The sequence below is a fragment of the Hypanus sabinus genome, chromosome 19 (genome assembly GCF_030144855.1).
Source record: "Hypanus sabinus isolate sHypSab1 chromosome 19, sHypSab1.hap1, whole genome shotgun sequence".
NCBI lineage: Eukaryota > Metazoa > Chordata > Chondrichthyes > Myliobatiformes > Dasyatidae > Hypanus > Hypanus sabinus.
The window spans coordinates 35,876,674-35,900,461 of NC_082724.1; the positions used below are offsets into that span (position 1 = coordinate 35,876,674).

General features: G+C 39.2%; 1 protein-coding gene across 1 annotated transcript in view; it reads right to left on the bottom strand.

The window, feature by feature from the left end:
- Window positions 1–23,421, bottom strand: part of mdfic2 (MyoD family inhibitor domain containing 2) — a 96,891-nt gene extending 73,470 nt beyond the window's left edge. Inside the window, exon 1 of the mRNA XM_059944867.1 lies at window positions 23,334–23,421. Within this exon, the coding sequence (XP_059800850.1) occupies window positions 23,334–23,421 (88 nt within the window). The remainder of the gene's footprint in view (window positions 1–23,333) is intronic.
- Window positions 23,422–23,788: the final 367 nt, after the last annotated feature.

Consider the following 23,788-nt stretch of genomic DNA (forward strand, 5'->3'; position numbering starts at 1 on the left):
AAATAGGTGCAGGAGTAGGCCATTCGGCCCTTCGAGCCTGCACCGCCATTCAGTATGATCATGGCTGATCATTCAACTCATAACCCTGTACCTGCCTTCTCTCCAAACCCCCTGATCCCTTTAGCCACAAGGGCCATATCTAAGAACACTCTTCTGTGGATTGAAAATGGACACAGATGGTTGAAGATCAATAGTAAGGATAAACTCTCTCCCTTACATGGTTAAAACATGTTGCGCCCCAAACCAGACTCAAGGACTGTCTGTCAACCTATGAATAATTTTCTTCTCTACAGTGCTATAAGAACGTAATGCAAGGGCCTTGGGCATTTACTTCCATCACTTATAGCATGTAATGTGACTGCACCTATACCATAGGATGGGGTGCCACAGACAGGCTTCTTTCATCTCCATCTGCAAGTAGGCCTCAGCTCAGTCCACTCAGCTGAAGTGTCTTCCTCCAGGAAGGTTTTGAAAGAAGTCTTCTATCCTGGACAGAGAGAATTTGACCTACTTTTAGTACTAGGTTGATGATAACTTTAAAATCACCACAGATCTTGACAGGCTAATTCTATTTGGCTACTGGAACCACTTGTGTTGTCTAGTGTTCCACTAAACCTTGGAAAGAATTCCTTCAACCTGCATGCAAGCTACTTTACTGGCTACTTTATCATGGAAGGTGTGGTGAACTACATATACCTGTACACGCCCCCCCCCTCCCCCACTGACTGCTCCTGTGGCTCCTCCCACTGACCGTGGCTCCTCCCACAGACCCCGGTATAAAGACGATTGGAGCCTGAGCCCTGCCCTCAGTCTCCAGGATGTAGTGTGGTGGTCAATTGCTGCTTGTTCTTTCTTCCAGCCAATAAAAGCCTATATCTCGCCTCACATCTCGGAGAGTTATTGATGGTGCATCAGAAGGTGTAAGAAACTGGACAGGCTTTGCAAAACTTGAGTGTGGCATTTTCACTTAACATTATTTTACCCTTGATATGTTGGAGTTTTCCAATGTCATTCTTGAACACTGCTGGGGCATCATCCAATACCATTCTTAGTGCTGTTTTGGATGGCTTAATTGTAGAGGATGTAGCATGCAACTGGTGTTTGGATCAGCCAATTACATCCTTGCAATTCTGGTCCTCTTGTTTTACCATATAGAAGCTGAATGTGGCATGTTGGTTGTTGTATTTCACTGTCATGAATGTCATTTCCACAGGAGTTATCTTGTCTCCAGTATAAGTTCTCAGTTGGATATCTACAGTCTTCAGTTTAGTATCTTTGAAATGTTGTTCAAACTCATTTTGTGGAATGAGTGAAGCAGCAGAACCAGTGTCCATTTCCATTTTAACTGATCTGCTGTTCACTCCTGGCATATGGCATATTGCTTGGCTATTCACAAAATTCTGGAGGAAGTCAGCAGGCCAGGCAGCATCTATGGAAAAGAGTATAGTCGACATTTAAGGCTGAGACCCTTCAGTAGGACTATTGCTTGATATTGTTAGCTTTCACATGGTAAATCTCAAGGCTAGCCAGTCCGGTGTCAGTCTCATCATTATCAGAATTTTCATCAACAGCATGTGGATTAGTGCTCATTTTGAAACTCCAATTTGATCTTTTTCTCTTCTCTGTGCTTTCCATTTATTTTTGTTTGTATGACATACTCTTTGAATGAGACCTACTTTGTTGCATTTTTTGTAATTTTCACTTTTAAATCTGCATTGATCTGGTATATGCGAGTCCCTGCCACAATGGTAACACAATGGGGCCAACGTGGTTTATTGCTGAAATTTTGTTCATGCTCACTTTCATTCATGACTACAACTCAACTGGGTCTTTCTCTGCAGTTTTATTGAAATAGTGATGGCAACTGCTCTTTTAAACCTAATGCATTCAGCAATCAACAATCCTTTGGTTCTTAATGTTCCTACATTTATTTGACAATATCAGCAAAGCACATTTCTGGTGCTTTGGCTAGAGCAGTAAAATTTTGAAGCAAACTGTATACCTTTAAACCCAATGCACTCAGCAAGATTGGCACTCGTTTCATATAGACTGTTTTGTTTGCTTTAAAATACTGTTCAATTAGCTCAGTGTACACAAGCCAGTGATCTCTTATGGAATCAAATGCAGCAATCTTGCTGATGTAGCCAGACTTTTCTGCACTTTATTTTATAATTATTATCACATGATAATCATTCTTTAAAAACCGTGAATTCTTCCATTTTCTGACTTTTTTTTACTCAATCTTGTCTTCCCTTCTTAACAATATATACTGCACTGCTTTCTCATAACTCAATCGTCTATACACATGCTGGGCTGCGTTTTTTGCTCGGTGCTTTTCTCTTAGTTCAAAAGTCTCGTTGCACTTTAACAGGTCGATTAAACAGGTCACATTTAACAGGTCCAAAATGTGAGTCTATCTTTGTGGTTACTTAAGCGAGGTATGCATATATATGGTAGTGTGACGACATATGCAATTCACATATTTATACATATAACTCATAATTAATTATTTAAATGGCATGAATACTTAACCAACACACATAATTTATATATACACACACATACATACATAAGATTTCTTAAATATTATTAAAATATTAAATACACAAGTTTCACTGCCTGCACCACCACCTAGAGATGCCTGAACGTAGTTCTGGATGGCTTTAGAACCTGGCAATAAGGACCTTTCTCCTGCTGAATTCCTCCAATCAGGAATCAAGGTCTTTTTCAATAAACAGGGCCATGCTCCCTCTCTGCATTATACATTAAAAGACCACATGTAATAGTGATAGTTGTGAAGGTTCTTCATGACCACAGTTACACAAATACCAGGCAGCTCTGTGACAAATAATCTTGATGTTTTAGATAGACCAAGGTATTTCTTTGAAAAGGAATAATGGGTGAGGGGGTATGGAGATGCAGGTATGTGCTAGACTCTGGAATGAAGCTGATGGTCCAAATGGACTAAAACATGCAAGAAAGAAAATGTAGAACTGCTTTTGTGTTTTCCTCCGGGAGAAACTGAATTTCTGATTCTTCTTTGGGAAAAATTGAATTCCTGGGCCATACTTTGTGCCATAGCTTATCACCCTGGTGTTTTTAAGAAGCAGTGTATTTAAACAATAAAGTTTCTTTTTTTTTTAAAGTTGGACCACATATAGTATCCCAAAATTGCAGCATTTGACATTATACTGCATGGAATCTCATTGGCCTTGCCTTTCCTGATTTAATCAACCTATCATTTCACAGTGAAGTCTATAATTCAGATTCACAGTCATATTTAATATCACTGGCATACAGGTATGCCGAGATTTTTATTTTTGTTTTGCAGCAGCAGTGCATTGGAATTCCTGATAAAAGAAAAATATAAATTACAATAAGTAGTGCAAAAACAAAGGGGAAAAAAGTGAGGTGGTCTTCATGGATTCATTTTCCATTCAGGATACTGATGGCAAAGGGAATGAAGCTGTTCCTAAAATGTGAGTGTGTATCAGGCTCCTGTATCACCTCCTCAATGGCAGCAATGAGAATAGGGCATGTCCTGGGTGATGGGGGTCCTTAATGAAGTAAGCTGCTATTTTGAGACAATGCCCTTTGAAGGTGTCCTCGATGCCGTTTAAAGCTCGTGTCGATGATGGAGCTAGCTGAGTCTACAACTTTCTGCAGTTTTGTCCAGTGGCCCCTCCATATCAGACAATGCAGGAGGTGGAATTTAGAGTGCTCGATCTCCTCCAACTGGAGGGATGGTGAATGAGGTGGGCTTAAAGATGCTGAGGATGTTCTACGGGTCTGTGGTGGCCAGTGTTATCATGTTTGCTGTTGTGTACTGGGGCAGCAGGCTGATGGTAGCAGACACCAACAGAATCAACAAACTCATTCGTAAGGCCAGTGATGTTGTGGGGGTGGAACCGGACTCTCTGATGGTGGTGTCTGAAAAGAGGATGCTGTCCAAGTTGCATGCCATCTTGGACAATAACTCCCATCCACTCCATAATGTACTGGTTAGGCACAGGAGTGCATTTAGCCAGAGACTCATTCCACTGAGATGTAACACTGAGCATCATAGGAAGTCATTCCTGCCTGTGGCCATCAAACTTTACAACTCCTCCCTCAGAGTGTCAGGCACCTGATCCAATAGGCTGGTCCTGGTCTTATTTCCACTTGGCATGATTAACTTATTATTTAATTATTTATAGTTTTATATTGCTATATTTCTTCACTATTCTTGGTTGGTGTGGCTGTAACGAAACCCAATTTCCCTCAGGATCAATAAAGTATGTCTGTCTGTTATGGCTTTATGGGGGGATAGTGAAGAAAGTGTATTTTGAATGTGAACCTCTGACTTGACGGGTGCTGTAGAAGTTGGGATTTCAGGTCTGCAGAGTTGCTAAGGAGGTGCAACCAGTTAGAATGCTCTCTATGGTACATCTGTAGAAACGTGAAAGCCTTTGATGACATACCAAGTTTCCTCAAACTCCTATTGAAATATAGCCGCGGTCCTGCCTTCTTTGTAATTGCATCAATGTGTTGGGCTTCAATATGATAGATCTTCAGGAATGTTGACATTGAGGAAATTGAAACCGCTGAGTCCTCAGTGAGGACAGGTGTGTGTCCCTCAGCCTCCCCTTCTTGTAGTTCACATTTAATAATTACTTCATCTTACTGACGCTGACAGTAAGGTTGTTGTTGCAACACCACACAACTATCTTGATACTGTATGCTTCCTTGTCACCATTTGAAATTCTGCCAACGATAATTGTGTTGTCAGCAAATTCATAAATGGCATTCGATCTGTGCCTAGCCACACAGTTGTAAGTGTAGAGATAGTAGAGCAGTGGGCTAAGCACACATCCTTGAGGTGCACCAGTGTTGATCATCAGCGAGGAGGAGATGTTATTTCCGATCCGCACAGACTGTGGTCTCCCACTGAGGAAGTCAAGGTTGAAGTCCAGTTGCAGAGGAAGGTACCGAGGCCCAGGTTTTGGAGCTTGTTGATTAGTACTGAGGGTCTGATTGTGCTGAACACCGAGCTGTATCCATAAACAGCCATCTGATATAGGTGTTGCTATTGGCTAGGTGATCCAAGGCCGAGTGGAGAGACAGTGAGATTGCACTCGCTGTATGCCTATTGTGGTAACAGACAAACTGCAGTAACTCCAGGTCCTTAATTAGGCAGGAGTTGATTGTCACCAATCTCTCAAAGTACTTCATCATAGTGGATGTGAGTGCCACTGAGCAACAGACACTGAGGCAGCACACCCTGCTCCTCTTGGGAACAGGTATGCTTGTCACCATATAGGAACCTTTAACTATAGCAGCCAGAGATTGGAGATGTCCTTGAACACACTTGCCAGTCGGTTGGCACAGGTTTTCAGACCTCTACCAGGTACGCTATCAGGGCCTGACACCTTGCGAAGCTACACCATCTTGAAAGATATTCTGATGTTGGTCTTTGAGTCAGAGATCACAGGGTCACCAGGTGCTGCAGGGTATCACAAAGGTGTTATTTTGTTTTCACTTTCAAAGTGTGCACAAAATGATTTAAGCTCACTTGGGAATGAAGCATCAGAGCCATTCATGATGTTAGGTTTCACTTTGTAGAACGTAATGGCCTGAAAATCCTGACAGAGTTGATATGTATCTGATTCCATCTTTAACTTCAATTAGAATTGTTTTTTTTTGCTCTTAAAATAGGCTTCTATTGTTGTATCTGGATTTCTTGTATAGTTCTGGATCACCGGTCTTGAATGCCACAGAACTATCCATTGGCAGACAACAAATCTCCTGGTTCATCCATGGCTTTTGGTTTGGGAATGTCAGGTGTGTTCTCATCCACACAGGTCTTGATGAAGTCGGTGACAACTCAGACACATTCATTCAGATTCAAAGATGAATGCCTGAATATTGTCCAGTCCATCAACTCAAAGCAGTCCTGTAAGTGCTCCTTTACACCCCTTGACCATACCTTCTTGGTCCTCACCACTTGTGCTACAGTCTTTAGTTTCTGCCTAAACACTGGGAGTCGAAGTACAGCCAGTTGATCAGACTTTCTAAGGTGTGGGCATGGGATGGCAAGTAAGCGTTCTCAAGTGCATTGGCTCCTCTGGTTCCACAGGTGATATGTTGCTGGTAGTTGTTCAGAGACTTCTCCAAGCAGACCCAGTTTCGTGCTTGCTAATTAGGGGACTGAGCTCCTCCAGACCATGCCTGATGTTGGCCTGATGTTGAATATACACTGCTACCAGGATGATGGTGGAAAACTCCCTTGGCAGATAAAATGGAAGACTCTTGAACACTACATGTTCCAGGTCAGGTGAGCAGGACTGAGATAGAACCCTCATATCTGTGTACCACAATGAGTTAAAAATTATGCATATTCCTCTTCTTCTACCTTTGAAAGATTCAACTAACCCATCGTTGTGAAGAAATGAAAAGCCATTGGGTTGCAGTGCTCCATTCAAAATCATGGGGGATAGCCATGTTTCCATGAAGCAAAATACACAGCAGTCCCCAATGTCGCTCTGGTACAGCAATCTTGCTCTGAGGTCTTCAATTTTATTTTCCAGAGATGTAAATTCACCAGAAGGATAGTCAGGAGTGGGGTCTAAGGCCTTGGCATTTCAATTGTACCTGTCAACCAGCATAGCACCCCTGCTTCCATTTTCTTAAAGAGAAATTGTACTCACGATCCAAATCTGCCATCAGAGTTTGTCAACTTTGAGTTTCTAAAGTGTCTTAAAACAATGCTGTTTACTGAAGTACCCATGGTTGCAACTGTGGATTTCAGCTGTAGTAGTCTGAAATGGGAATATTTGATAACTCACATCAGAGCTGCACGCAAAGAGTCACCACTTACCATTTTTACCTAGGCACCGTCTTTACCTAGTTACCTAGCTATAATTGTTCTCATCACCAATAAATATTGTTAATTTCTGTATTATCTGCAGTCTTTCAAATGTTGCTCTGCACTTCTAGTTTGGTGAGTTTATAAGAAAATTATATCAAATGTAGTGGATCCTCAGTTGGCCCAAGGGAAACAATGAAAGTATTCATTCATCTTGATTCCTTTGCCTCGTCAGTAAACCAAATCCATATTCACACTTGAATTTGAATTTCACATTTGACATTTCGCAAGGACTTATACATTCTAAACAAGGTTTACGTCTGGAATTTTGTCAGACATTCCAAAACTCGACATGTGCATTTATTGCATAAGTGTAATTTTTATTCTCTTTTACCTCTGGAGAAAATACAGTTCATAAGTGGTTTTCCTTAACAGATCTTAAATCTATGATCTTTGACGTCATGATTGCATCAATATCAAGAAGGCCGGGAACTGGGGTTGAGGAGGAGATTTTTTAAAAAAAGGATCAGCCATGATTGAATGATGGAGCAGACTTGATGGGTCAGATGGCCTAACTCTGCTCCAAAAGTCTTATGGTTTTATGGACTTCCTCATCAGTAAACCACAATCAGTAAAGATTGAAAATAACATCTCCTCTTCACTGATATTCATCAAAGGCACACTTTGGTGATCCATGCCTAGCCCACTGCCCTACTACGTATAAACCCATGACTGTGTGGGTAGACGCATCCCAAACACCATCTCTAAATTTGCCAATGACACAACTGTTGTTGGCAGAATTTCAAATGGTGATGTAGAGGCACACAGGAGTGAGAGAGATTGGCCAGGTTGTGTGGTGTTTCAACAACCTTACTCTCGATGTCAGTAGGAACAAGGAACTGATCATGGACTTCAGGAAGGGGAAGTCAGAAGAAAATACTCCAGTCCTGACTGAGAGGTCAGCTGTTAGATGAGCGAGCAGCTTTAGGTTCCTGGGTGTCAATATTTTGAGAGGATCTAGCCTAGGCCCAACATATTGATGCAATTATGAAGAATGCACACCAGCAGGTTGGGTAGATTTGCTGTGTTACTTAAGGCTGGCAAATTTCTACAGATGCTAACATAGAGGGCTTTCTGACTGGTTGCATCACCATCTGATATGGAGTTTATGGAGTTTAATGCTGAGAAGTGTGAGGTTCTACATTTTGGCAGGAATAATCCAAATAGAACATACAGGGTAAATGGTAGGGCATTGAGGAATGCAGTGGAACAGAGAGATCTAGGAATAACAGTGCATAGTTCCCTGAAGGTGGAGTCTCATGTAGATAGGGTGGTGAAGAAGGCTTTTGGAACGCCGGCCTTTATAAATCAGAGCATTGAGTACAGAAGTTGGGATGTAATGTTAAAATTGTACAAGGCATTGGTAAGGCCAAATTTGGAATATTGTGTACAGTTCTGGTCACCGAATTATAGGAAAGATATCAATAAATTAGAGAGAGTGCAGAGATGATTTACTAGGATGTTACCTGGGTTTCAGCACTGAAGTTACAGAGAAAGGTTGAACAAGTTAGGTCTCTATTCATTGGAGCGTAGAAGGTTGAGGGAGGATTTGATCGAGGTATTTAAAATTTTGAGAGGTATAGATAGAGATGATGTGAATAGGCTGTTTCCATTGAGAGCAGGGGAGATTCAAACGAGAGGACATGATTTGAGAGTTAGGGGGCAGAAGTTTAAGGGAAACACGAGGGGGTATTTCTTTACTCAGAGAGTGATAGCTGTGTGGAATGAGCTTCCTGTAGAAGTAGTAGAGGCCAGTTCAGTTGTGTCATTGGATAGGTATATGGACAGGAAAGGAGTGGAGGGTTATGGGCTGAGTGCGGGTAGGTGGGACTAGGTGAGATTAAGAGTTCGGCATGGACTAGGAGGGCGGAGATGGCCTGTTTCCGTGCTGTGATTGTTATATGGTTATATGCAGGCTCCAATGCACAGAATAGAAAAAAAACTGCAGACTGTTGTAGACTCAGCTAGCTCCATCATGGGCATTAACCTCTCCACTATCACAGACATCTTCAAAGGGCGGTGCCTCCAGAAAGAGGCATCCATCATTAGGAATTCTCACTATCCAGGACATGCCCTCTTCTCATTACTGTCATCAGGGAGGAGGTACAGATTTCTGAGTGGTCCATGAACCCGTGGAATCTACCATACCTCACTACTTTTCCTCTCCTCTGCACTATTTATTACTATATACTGTATTTTGTAATGAAACATAGTAATATTTTATGTATTTCTGCCACAAAACAAATTTCATGTCATTCATTAGGGATAATAAACCAGAATTTGAATCTGGATCCATGTCAGTTTTTCTAGACAAGCCCATGCTTTTTCAAATAGAAGCACTGACTTTAATTATGGCTCTGAAAATGTTCTCACTAGCAAAGAGTTACCAACTTGTGGTCTCCTAACTTGAATTGTGGTAAAACATGTACAACTCTCCAATCACCTTAATGAGATTCTTCTATTCAATAGGAAATGCAAGATTGAGACTAATAGATCTGCTATTTCCATCAAAATTGGTTGCATTTAATCTGAATCAAGTGAATTACCAATCTTTGTAAATGTTAATATTTGCAGCACATCTTCTCCATCTATTATCATTCTTCCCTTTATTCACTTTTTCCTTATAGCACCTACTTCATTTTTCAAATTATCCTGCATTCAGTGAGAAATTCACCTCCTTTTCAGTTCCTTAGTACAATGCTTTTCCTAGTCAATATTGGGATAATTGAAGCATTATGGTAGTATTACATGGTCATTACCGTCTATAAAAATTCACCAACAAATCTGCTTTTGCATCATTTTCTATGTTATCTGGAGTTCTGCATTAAAACATCTCACAGCACTTCTCCCTGAAGACCTGACAAACAAAACAAATTCAGTCATATAACCTTATTAAATATACATTTTATTTGTAATTTCATTCGTTCTTAATCAATGTATTCTTTTTTCATACCTGGCCAGTTGTTAAGTAGGAATGCTTAAAGAATAAATAAATAAATCCTGGACTGGTTTGAACTACTTATTTATTACTGAAATCATGATAATTGTTGTAGCTCTAGCAACAGCAAGTACAATTATTATCTGCTTCTTTCACTTCTGATGTCTTCCTCTTCCTGCTACTTGCAATTATTATTCCTTTAAAGTCACTATGTCCTCTATTCACAATGCTGCTTCTTTCTGCCTTCCTTCTTATGGCCCAATAGGTTTAACCACTCCCCATTAACTACCCCATAACAGTAGTGGCTAATCATTCTGCTCAGGCACAACCCATCCATCTTACACTGGTCCCCTCTCCCAGAGCTCAAAACAAGTCCCCTGAGTCAGAAAACCCCTCTCCCAATCCAAATATCCTACTATACATTGATTTGGCTTCTAAATTACATGACAAAGAGGGCAACCCTCAGATTATTCCACCTGACAGCCTTTCTGTTAAAATCTTGCAACTCATGAAGGGCTGACTAGAAGAGTTTAAACACCTATGACATCAGTTCAAATATGAACCATAGCGTCCGGCTAATTCCTCCCCCCCGCCCCCTCCCCCCATGGTCTATACTGCAAATACATGCTGATATCATTTACCTTGGCTTCAGGGTGGCAATATACATTTTGGAAACACCCTGTCCAAGTCTTTGGCTCTTTAATGCTCTCTGATTACTGCATTTTCACTTGTGTTTGCTCCCAGGGCAGTAAAATTTCTAGATGTCCTCCTAAATTCTAGATTGTACAGCTTTAAGGAGAGAAAGGTTAAAGAAGATGTGTGAGGCAAGTTTTTTGTAGCTGCCTGGAATGCACTGCCAGGGGTGTTTGCAAGGGCAGAAGTTGAACATGCAGTAAATGGAGCGATATGGATCCCATGCAGGCCGATGAGATTAGTTTCATGTGGCATCTTATCCACAGGAACATTATGGGCTGAAGGATCTGGCCCTGTGTGGTACTGTTCTTTTTCTATGTTCTATCTATGAGAATGAGGAGCATGCACGTGAATACTGAATGATAGAAATTATTGGCTGATAAGTGATTAAGTGCTCTGTGAGGTTTGTGGTGCATATTATGGGGGGGGGGAACATTTGAATATGTATCACTGATATTTCCTACATCTGGATTCCCTGAATAGCTTGAAGACTTGCACTCCCTCCTTCTCAAGCTTCCCAATTGGTCTGGAGGACTGCCTCAGGAAAATGGAAATTATAGTTACTATTTCACTAAGGCCTCTAGGATAGTATGAGAAAACCAGGGAATCTATTCTTTTCTGACTTGTACATAGAAACATAGAAAACCTATAGCCCAATACAGGCCCGTCAGCCCATAATGCAGTGCCAAACATGTACTTACTTTAGAAATTACTTAGGTTTACCCATAGCCTTCTGTTTTTCTAAGCTCCACGTACCTATCCAGGAGTCTCTTAAAAGACCCTATTGTATCTGCCTCCACCACTGTCACTGGCAGCCCATTCCACTCACTGCGTAAAAAAAAATTGCTCCTGACATCTCCTCTGTATCTACTTCTAAGCATCTTAAAACTGTGCTCCCTTGTGTGAGCCATTCCAGCCCTGGAAAAAGCCTCTAACACATGATCAATTGTACACTGAGTCACTTGGTAAGGTATAATCACCTCTATAATCATTCCCCCTTCCTGCTTTTTGATCAAGCCACAATGCATTTCTGCTTTAAAGGGAGCAGCCTGGCTTCTATCAGTTATAAGCTAAATATAACCTGTGTTAATCACTCATGAAAATGGATCTAACGCTGTATGATAATGTCCTCAATATTGCTGTTGGCTGTGGTGGAATACTAAAATCATTACAATAACAGGAAGCATGAATATTGCATGCTGTTAGGTTGACTGAATGCATGGTAACAATGCGTCACAATCCTTACATCAGCTTCTATGAATTATACAGCCATACATTCCCTTAAGCTTCAGAAGCTACACGGGGTTATAGATTCAGCTAGCTCCATCACGAGCATAATCCCCTCCATGACTGAGGACATCTTCAAGAGACTGTGCCTCAAGGCAACAACCTCCAACACCAAGGACGCAAACCTTTCGGACATGATGCCTTCTTCTTATACTACCATCAGAAAGGAGGTAGAGTGGCCTGAAGACCCGCATTAGAAGATGTAGGAACAGTTTTCCCTCCAACATCAGATTTCTGAATAGTTCATGAACCCACATACACTGAGTCTTGATGAAGGGTCTCAATTGAAACATCAACCTTTTACTACTCTCCATAACTGCTGTCTGACTTTCTCCAGCATTTTGTGTGTGTAACCCATAAGTATACCTTATTGTTCCTTGTTTTACATTACCTATTTTTGTAGTTTATAATTTATTTCTTTGCACTGTACTCCTGCCTCAAAACAAGTTTCATGTCATGTCAGTGATAATAAATCCGATTATGATTCTCATTCAGAAGCAAGAGCTGAATTAAAATCATCTATGCTTTAAAATGCCAATCCAAGCCTACACATTTGTTAATTAGCACAAGCTGCAATTATTCAGTCATGTACTTAGCTCTGAACAACTCAAAAATGAACACAATAAACAATTCTACAGCTCATTCTGCAACACAAAGTGAATACTTTGTTACTGGGGGTCTGAGTTTTTGAAGTAGATGTTAATCCAAAATCTATTCTGCATATTCAAGGCCCAGTGAGTACAGGGTCCATAGGTGAATTTAACATGGAGTGAATTAGGCAGCAGACTCTTAGATAGCCTTAAGTTTATCAATGTAGAAGTTAGGTTGCACATTCTAAATTCATTGATTGTCAAATCTATAAATCAAGTTACTAGATTAGCTATTCTCTGTTCTTTACACGTATATATTAGAATAGTACCAATACTACTACAGTACTATAAAACTATGCATTATTTCCTAATAGTTACCAATGGAAGAATTCATCCAGTTTTCGCTGCTGTGTTCTTTTGATTGACAATAAATGAAAGAAATCAATGCAGACACCTAGTGTAGAAAATGGACTGCCTTCATTTGATATGTTCCATGATTCCATCCTTCAAATCTTCATTTTCATTGAAACATACAAGATGACTGTTGATATCTTCAAATACTTCGTAGTTCCTAACTTCTAATACTTGAGACCGTAATGAGCAAAACAGTTCCAGTTGCCTTACTATTTATTTCTCGCCACAATCAGTAACAAAAAAAAAATTACTGCTTTTTGAACACATTTACATGCAACTGACGCTATATAAAAAACTTTCACCCTAAGCACTTGTACTGTCTAACGGCCACACAATGCACGTGACTGACACTAGTTAGAAATGGTTCAGCAAAAATCTCCTGCCCCAGTCGAGCAGCATAATGTCTATAGTAAACAGAGAATCCTGGCAATTTTCTCATTTATTTTTTGTTCATTAAGAGTTGTCCCAAATAAGCAACTGGCCTGATTAACCGAAGGTCCAATTAACTGGAACCCACTGTATTATTGTATTTAATTGGAGAGAAACTACTATAGTCTAAACTGCTTGTATTAAAACCATTATCCATATCCACAATAATTGTCAAACCAAATGCTGACTATACTAAAAATAAACTTTATTTTTCATGATTTGTCAGTACATGCCTATAACCCATTCATATAAAACTGGCATACTCACCATTTACTTTATTAAGTGGTCACAATTTTATGAATACTAAATATATAAGACATTCATTGAATCTTTTCATGAAAAAAATATGGCACCTATAAGTATACGATAGCAGCTGTATTTTCTCAGGGATGAAAACATCTCTGGACCATGCAAGTCAGCAATTAATAAGGGCTGTTTTTTTTCTTAGCTTTTTTTTTTGCTCATTAAACAGTTGAAAAATATTGGTACATGACAATAACCATCAAAAAATTACTTCCTGTTAGAAGCAAATGTATTAAATAATTCCAACTGTAGAACTTAGTTGACTTTTGCTGACACTTCCATTAATCAGATATAAAAGAGGATTCACCAGTATGTATATTTTATTCTTGATTACTTCTCCAGAACAACATGAAATTTTGATTAGGGGATTAGTGACAGAATGAACCAAAAATGCTAGCTTCTTGCAATAATATATGAAAACTGGCATGGTTGCCATCACTGGCTCTTTACCAATATTACTGCAGAGTGCAGACTAAGTACTTTTTGTCTGTTCTTGTTCTAATGCTACTTAATCCATTTATGCAGAAGATGCTGGCTAGAATTCTGTGAAATGGACACATTTCTTTGTAGATGCTTTCAGCAAGACAATAGGCCGCTTGGAATATTGCACACTTTTAGATGTCAATAAGCAAGAAACCAAACTAATTCATTTCTGACCAATAAACTAACTAGAAAACTTGAATATCTTGAAAACATGAAAGAACAAGATTTCCTGGAGATACTCAGCAGATCCGGCAACAACCATGACAAGAAAGCAGAGTTTAATGCTTCAGAACAGTGACCTTTCATCGGAACTGGAAAAGTGAGGAGTCACTTGTGGCTGGAATGGATGGAAAGATCAGTGGGAAAATCTGCAATGGGATGGAGACTAAGAAATGGTTGACTCAAATATTCAAAGGTCAAAGGTTCAAAGGCTCATTTTATTGTCAAAGTATGCATGTATGATACAACTCTGATATTTGTCTACTCCAAATAGTCATTAAGTACAGAGTGTCAATGAAAGAAAAGACATCAACTCTCCCCCCAACTGGCACCAAAAAGAAAAGAAACTAAATTCATAGACACTCGCCAGATGCAAAAAGTAACCCCAACAATCCCAACCCCCACACTCACAGAAAAGTGACAGCAGCACCAAACTCCTCCCACATACAAACAGATTAACAGATCACCCACAGCTTTTCATGTGATCTAAGAGGTCGATGAATGCAGAACACAGCAATTGCTTCAAAATTAAAGGTGAACGCTAGAGACACTTGGTAGATCAGATACCCATCTGTGATGGCAGAAAAACTGAATTAATGTTGTAGGTAGGTAATTTTACCTCAGAATTAAGTCCTGATATCTATGACATGCTTAGATGAAAGATAAGGTGCTGTTCCTTGAACTTACATTGGTCTTCTCTGGAACTGTTTCAGAAACCAAAGACAGAGCAGTCAAAGTGGCTAGAGAATTAAAGTGACCAGAATTTGGAAATGCAGGGTTGCCATTGCAGCTTGAATAGCAGTGTTCCACAAAATGGTCAACCAATTTGCATTTCATTTATCCAACCAAGAGCAGAATCGATTATAAATTATTTGAGAGTGACAGCAGGTTGAAAATGGGAACAAAAATGAGAAAAATCTTTGAGTTCTACATGAGCTCAAGAAGCGGGTTCAATACAAAAGTTCAAAGTAAATTTATTATCAATGTACATATATGTCACCATGTACAACCCTGAGATTCATTTTCTTGCAAGCAACCACAATAAATCCAATAACCATAATAGAATCAATGAAAGACCGCACAAACAGGGGAGACAACAAACTGTGCAAATAAAAAATAGAAAATAATAATAATAAATAACTGAGCTAAAATATTGAGAAAACAACAACACACACAAAATGCTGGTAGAACACAGCAGGCCAGGCAGCATCTATAAGGAGAAGTGCTGTCGCCGTTTTGGGCCAAGACCCTTCGTCAGGACTAACCGAAAGGAAAGATAGTAAGAGATTTGAAAGTAGTGGGGGGAGGGGGAAATGCGAAATGATAGAAGACCGGAGGGGGTGGGATGAAGCTAAGAGCTGGAAAGGTGATTGGTGAAAGTGATACAGAGCTGGAGAAGGGAAAGGATCGTGGGACGGGAGGCCTCAGGAGAAAGAAAGTGGGAGGGGGGAGCACCAGAGGGAGATGGAGAACAGGCAAACAACTAAATATGTCGGGGATGGGGTAAGAAGGGGAGGAGGGGCATTAACGGAAGTTAGAGAAGTAAATGCTCATGCCATCAGGAGAATATGTGATGAAGAGTTCTTGAAAATGAGTCCATGGGAAGTGAGAACAGGTCAGTGATTGGGCAAGTGAAGTTGAGTGAAGAGATTCCCTCTGGTTCAAGAGCCTGATGTTTGAAGAGTAATAATTGTTCCTGAACCTGGTGGTATGAAGCTTAAGGCTTCTTCCTAATGGGAGCAGTGAAAAGAGCATGACCTGGCTGGTGAAGGTCCCTGACAATGGATACTGCTTTCCTGCCACAATGCTCCATGTACATGTGCTCAGTGGTGGGGAGGCCTTTAACTGTGTTGGACTGGGTCACATCCACTACTTCTTGTAGGAGTTTTAATTCAAGGACATTGATGTTTCCAAACCAGTCAATATACACTCCACCACAAGAAGTTTGTCAAAGCTTTAGAAGTCATGCTGAATCTTTGCATACTTCTAAGGAAGTAGAGGCACTGCCACACTTCCTTCATAACTGTACTTACATGCTGGGCCCAGATATAGGTCCTCTGAAATGATAATACAAAGGAATTTTAAATTTTTGTCTCTCTCAAACTCTGATCCCCTGAGGAGGACGGGCTCATGGACCTCTAGTTTCATTCTCCTGGAGTCAGTAATCAGCTCCTTTGTCTTGCTGACATTCAGTAAAAGGTTGTTGTTATGGCAACACTTTCAGCCAGATTTTCAATCTCCCTCCTGTATGATGATTTGTCACCTCATTTGATTTGGCCTGTAACACTGGTGTCATCAGCAAACTTGAATGTGGAGCCGTGCTTAGCCACAGAGTCGTAAGTGCAAAGCGAGTAGAGCAGGGGGATAAGCACACAGGTTTTTGGTGTGAGGAGATGTTGCCAATCCAATCTGTCTGAGGTCTGCAAGTGAGGAAATCTAGGATCCAATTGCACAAGGAGATATGGAGGTCAAGGTCTTAAAGCTTATTAATTAGCTTTGAGGGGATGATAGAATTAAATGCCAACTTGTAGTTGATAAAAAGCATCATGTTGTATGTATCTTTGTCATCCAGATGTTCCGGAGTCGAGTGAAAAGACAACAAAATGGCATCTGCTGTGGACCTATTGTGCTGGTAGGCAAATTGGAGTGAATCCAAGTCACTTCTCAGGCAGAAGTTGATAGGTTTCATCACCAGTATCTCAAAACACTTCATTGCTGTGAATTTAAGTGCCACTGGAGGGTTACCATGTTCTTCTTAGACACCAGGATAATTGAAGCTTACTTGAAGCAGGAATACAGTCGCTAATATAATGGAAAGAGGAGGGAGGCTAGAGTATATATGGCAGAAGAACTGGTCCATGCATCCCAAAAAGAGAAAGGCACAACTTGGACCAGACCATGCCTCTACAATTACACCTTTTATTTTCACCAGTGAGTAGAGTTAACATAGATGTTGCTCAGTTTGAGAATTCTGTCATCTAACCTACGGGCAGAGTCAGTGATGTTGTGCCAGACCTTGTAGATGTAAGTTAACAGCACTCTGCCATCATCTCTTAGTCCCACTGGATAATGTTACACACCACACACATCAAGTCATTTTTTCCCTGACTATCACTGCTTTTTCCCCTAAAACTGTACATCCTTCCATCTTTGCTATTTCCTGACCCTGCTCAACTTGCTTCTACCTCCTCTCCAAGACCCACAAGTGGAACGTTCCTGTTAATCACATAGTTTCAGCCTTGCCTTGGTCTATGGAACTTCTTTCTTCTTGTCTTACCTATTCTACTCTCTTTGCCTCATCCCTTACCACTCACAACTATAACACTTTCTGATGTCCTCCACCACTTAGGCCATGCCTATTTTTTTTGGTCAAAATCAATTCATTTTATCTGTAAGTTCAGTCCTTCCATATCTCCATCCTGCAATAGAAAGGCTTTTTTTTAAACAAAAGCAAACCCATTCACTCTCTGCAACCGCCTTCATTTTACCCAAACTTGTTTTTACTTTAACAAAGATTCAGCACCTTTTTGTAGACGATGCCAACAATATTAATGTTTTCAGTTTCATATGTTCTCCACCCTTTCATTAGACTTACACTTTGTTTTCCCTTCCTCCTTCACACAATTTAAAACACAAACATTTTCTTTCTTTTCTGATTCTGATGAAAAACCACCAACTTGAAACTTTAATTTTCTTTTTCCCCACTACAGATGTTGCCTGAGCTACTGATGGTTTTCTGTTCTTATTTTACATTTCCAGCCAGTGTCATATGTGAGTAAACCTTTCATTTGTTACCTACACTGCATTCCAGCTAACAAATTAAAGCAAATGTTTAAGGAAGCTACGCTGAAAGATATATCATGCATTCAAGGATTCTAGTGAATTTAGAATAAACTGATACTTTGCCTCCACTATCTTATGCTATGCTTGCCACAAATTGCATAATTCACGAAACCTACTGTTTTTGCTTTCCCTCCCAGAAATTCAAATCATGTCCACCAATAACTCTCAAAATTCACTTCTATGGTTTGGAACATTGTGCAGAACAAGGAACAGTAATTTCCTGATAATTTCAATTTCTTCACCTTTCACACTAAGTGTCTACTGTTTAGCTGGTTTTCATGAATATGTACAGTGTTTGGTTGGCATCAGAATTCCAGACAATCCCAGAGCAGACATCTTGTAGATTTAGTATGACACAGTTTAGGCAACTTGGGAAATCTTAGGATTTGCTCATTATTGATTTTGCCTTCTGCACAGAAATAACTTGTATCATTTGACTCTGTGGGAAACTGAACAAAGCTGTAAAAGAATCCAACCACATATCTGCAGTAATTGAGATTTTACTCTTCAGTCTGCTATGCAGTGTTTGATAACAATGAACAACTGTTGTGGAACCTCAGTGGCACAAGTCATAGGCACATTGGAAATATCTCTCATGCATACTTTAATTAATCTACTGAGACATTTCTATTCCAAGCCTTGGTCTTGATTGATTTAATTTCTCTAGAGAATGATTACACTGAGTTGATAACTTATTGTTTAAAGACCTATTGCTCTACCCTTCCAGAACACAACTGGCAAATTAAGGAGATGCATACAGTTGGTATAGAACATATAGCTTACACTTGAGTTGATGGCAAATCAAATCAAATGTGTCTCAATTTAACATTACAATGCCACAAAGCATTTAATTCCAGGCATTAAGCTGCTGTTTTCTGAAGCTATATAATACTTGAACATTTCATTACTTTTGCTGCCAATTTTCAACCTGCATTCACCTTCACATAGTCTATCTCTGACTCTTCCATCCTCTTCTTGATCTCCTTAGATTACAGATCAGCTGCCAGCATCCATATCAAACCCAAAGTTGCTTCCACCATAATTTGTCCCATCCTGTCTCTTGTAAGGACTCCATATCATTGTCCTAATTCTTCTGTCTCTGTTGTATTTCATCCAATGATAAATGTTTCCTCACAGTTATCCCTATGGTATCTTCTTTCTTTCTGAACCATAACTTTCTCTCTGCCATAGTTGACAAATGCCTGGGCCTATATATATATATAAATATCTCTCTCTCTCTCTCTCTCTCTCTCTCTCTCTCTCTCTCCAAATGTCTGAAATAAATTTATTATCAAGGTACATATGTATCACCATATACAAACCTGAGATTCATTTTCTTGTGGGTAGACTCAATAAATTTATAGAATAATAACAATAACAAAAACAATGACAGACTACCCAACTTGGGCATTCAACCAGAGTGCATAAGACAACAATCTATGCAAATACAGAAATGAAGAAATAACCATAATAAATAAATAAACAATAAGTAATAAGTATAAGTATTAACATGAGATAAAGAGTCCTCGTAAGTGAGTACAATACATAGCTGAGGGGCAAGTGAAGTTGACTGAAGTTTTACACTTTGGTTCAAGCACCTGATCATAGAGAGTTAGTAACTGTTCTTGAACCTGGTGGTGTGAATCCTGAGGCTTCTGTCCCATCTTCCTGATGGCAGCAATGAGAAGAAAGCATGCCCTGCATGGTGGGGGTCCCCGATGATGTCTGCTGCTTTCCTATGACAATGTTTCATTTAGATGTGCTCAGTGGTGGGAGGGCTTTACCCTGATGAACTGGGCCACATCCACTACTTTTTGGAGGATTTTTCATTCAAGGGCTTTGGTGTTCCAATACTAGGCTGTCAATGTACTGTACCCACCACAGATCTACAGAGGTTGATCAAACTTTTAGATGTTATGCTGAATCTCCACAAACTCCTTAGCATGTAGAGGCACCGCCATGCTTTCTTCATAATTACACTTACATGCAGGGCACAGGACAGGTCCCATAAAATAATAACATCAAGAAATTTAAAGTTGCTGACCCTCTCCACCTCTGATCCTCTGATGAGTACAGGCTTGTAGACTTCTGGTTTCCCTCTCCTGAAGTCAACAATCAGTGTGTTGGTCTTGCTGATAGTGAGTAAGAGGTTAATATTATGGCACGACTCAGCCAGATTTTCAATCTCATCCTATGTGCTGATTCATCACCATCTTTGATTTGACCTGTGATAGTGGCGTCATCAGCAAACTTGAATATGGCATTGGAGCTGTGCTTAGCCACGCAGTTATAAGTGTAAAGCGAGTTGAGCAGAGGGCTAAGCACACAGCCTTGTGGTGCACATTTCTCATCCCTCTTTGATATTGGCTCAGTTTTCACTTTACAGTAGCATTGCCCAATATGCTGGCTATGTCCCACAATCCTGCATTTTTTAAAAAAACATTATCACTCTTTAGCTCCCTCTTCACATTTTTTATTTACTCTCTTAACCCACTGACCCCACAACACCTACCATTTATCACCTTGGCAACACTGGTCTCCTCCTATCAAAGATATTCTCCGTGTCTCAGCTATCTCTCCCCCCATTCTCTGAGCAGCTTAAAACTAACTTATTTTCTCTCATCTCCATTTTTATGAAGTGTCTTTGACCTGAAACATTAATTTTGTTTCTCTTTTCACCAATGCTGCCTGCCCTACTTTGTGATTCCAGTATTTTCTTTATTTGCATCAAATTTCTATAATCTGCAATTTTTTGATTTTCATTATTTTTACCAGATCAACTCCATGTGGTATTGCATAAATATATTTAATACACTGCATATTAACAGCAAAAAATTTTTTTGCGAAACTGATCAATATTACTGTTTATACCTCTTTCTTCTCTATGTAATCTTACTATTTGCACATTCATAAACAGGATTGGGTAGTTATGTTAATTTGCTCAGTGGAAACCAGTTCAAGACTGTCAGAACAAAATTAGGGAAATCTGTAAAAGTAAAGCTAAAATTACATTGTAAAATGAGAATTTCCATAGCTTTTAAGATACCATTCATTTGGCTCAAAGAAGATTATTTGTTTAAAATGAAAAAGTTGAACATCAGTCTACAACTTTTTCTCACTTTTAGTTTTAGCCTTCTTAATGATGACCTTTATTTAGAGAAGTACACTGAAATGAACTGTGCACAATGCAGAATTCAATGATCATTTTGGAAACATTGTATTGTAATGTCCTGTTTAAATAACTGGCTTGGTAACCATACCTTGACCTTGGCAATATCTTCACATCCATGTCCCAAATCTCTTACAGTTCTAATCTCCACCCCCTATTTTAGTACAACAGCTTCTTTAAACTCTTTCTAGTCCATCCTTACTTTTTGAGTAAGGAATAAGTTTACAGTTTCTTCTGCTCTAGAATAGAAACTGTGTGTTTGTTTTGTTTGACACCCATAATATGGATGAAGGAAAAATAGAAGGCTGTGCAGAAGAGAAGAGAGAAGTGTTAGACTGATTTTGGCAAAAACTAAAAGGTTGGCACAACATCTTGGGCTGAAGGGCTTTAACTGTGTTGAAATGTTCTATATATTACTATTCTCCTTTCTCCAAAATGCCCTGGATTCCCAGATAACTTTAATATTTAAGTGTGAATTGTTGCTAATATGTTATACTGCTCACCAAATCAGTTCAACCTACTTTAGTTCTGTCATGGTCTCAGTGAAAATCCTCAATTTTGGTTGATTATCCAGCTACAAATATGTAGACTAATGATGTTCAAATACACAAACCTTTTAATCTTCTTTTCCTCAGAATTTTGTGAGATCCTAGGAACATTTGATAGATGTGTGTTAGTTGTCAAATTCTATCTCAATCATAAAATAAAATTCCTTTTTATTCATGACGGTCCTTAGACTATAAATAGGTTTATATATACACGATAAATTAGTCTATAGACCATTGTGAAGTTGATAGTGCAGTAGGAGTCACACAACACAAGAATCCTTTCAGTTTGAGATACTTAATACTCTTATCTGAAATTCTGATTTTCCCCCAAATTTTCTCCCTTCCAGTTTTCATTTTTCTTCCAAGCAAATTTAACCCATCTTCAACAGCACGAACAAGCTCTTACCCAAATGCAGTGATATTGGTCTTGTTCCAGTTGCGATCCACCCTCCTTGCCATGGTCCCACCTCGGCAGAAAAGATCTCTCGGAGATGCAAAGCCTTTCTTCTTGTACCATGTCTCCGGCAGGCATTGACCCATTCTTTCCTCTAATTCTCCAATCACAGCTTTAGGGTCTGCTTTTAACCTCTTTCTATGCTCCAGGACTCTTCCCACAGGACCGCTTCCTTTCTACCACAATCATCTGTACTGATAAGGATCACAACTTCTGCTCACTTACCTTTCTCCCTGAGGAATCTCTGAAGCCATTAAGTAACATTCTTGACCAATTATTGTGTATATTTTTATTTGAAGGGCCTATGCATTTCTAGACAATGAAGGACTACAACTAGTTCCTCCCCATTCTTCCCATCTCCTCCCTCCATGCTTTGTAGAGTCATTTGTAGATCATAATGCTGTTTTCTGTTTATATTTACAATTAGATCACATTCAACATGTTGGATTAAGATAAGATCCACTATAAAACAACTACTTATATCACCCTTAAGTACATCGTTTAAACATATTTTTGTATTTCCTTCACTTTTGTTAAATATAGCAAGCCTGTCTATATGATTATATCAAATCTGAGATACTTAATTGATCAAGCAAACAAGTTGACAGGATATAATGAAAATTAAATGGAAAACCAGCACAGATACTGAACTTTAGATATCTGAAAACACAACAACATTTGCTTTTTGGAAGTTATTAGCATATGTATGTGTTGTCCTGGTTTCTGCAGAATTTCCTTTTATCATCTCACATGAATTATACAAACATAAGTGTTCTAAGAAAAATAATAACTACAGTAAAGCTTTAAATTGTTTGATTAATACAAGTCTTTTTAAAATACATATTTTGTGTTAAGATATTAATTAAAAAAAAACATTTCAACTCACCTAATATTGACAAGCTACTTATTTATCTAACAAGTTCAAAATGCATTTTATTTACCTTCATTTTAAGACTTAAATACACACAGAAGTAATGCAAAATAATATTATTTGTTTGTTCTCTCATGCAAAATTAAATTGTATTTCCAAAGGTACCTTAAAATAGTTCAGAAACTCACCATTACTGAGTATTGAGCAGTTTTCTTTCTGACTGTCAGGGCTTTCTGGGAGGACTAATCCTTCCCCATCCATCTCAAATTCAGACATCTGCAGAGGAGGATACTCAAAAATCAGCTATAAACTTCATTGGGTGCTATAATACCAAAATTTTAATTCTTTATTGAGCAAAACTAAAAGTTCAGCAGCAGAAATATTTCCTGGGGATCATAACTTTTGCTTCCATTCCTTCTCTTTATGTCAATGTGTCCACATCACCTCTGCCAAAAAATATTAAGTTGCATAATAAGTTACGGAGTTGTTCATAATCGCGCCTCTGTACAAATTTGAATTTGATTATATAATTTTCAGTATAAATCACTGAAATACTGAGAGGCTCAATCACTGTCAAACCGTTAGTTACATATTCCAGTTCCCAAGAGATTCAGAATATCACTGGCGGCTGTCACCCATTGCT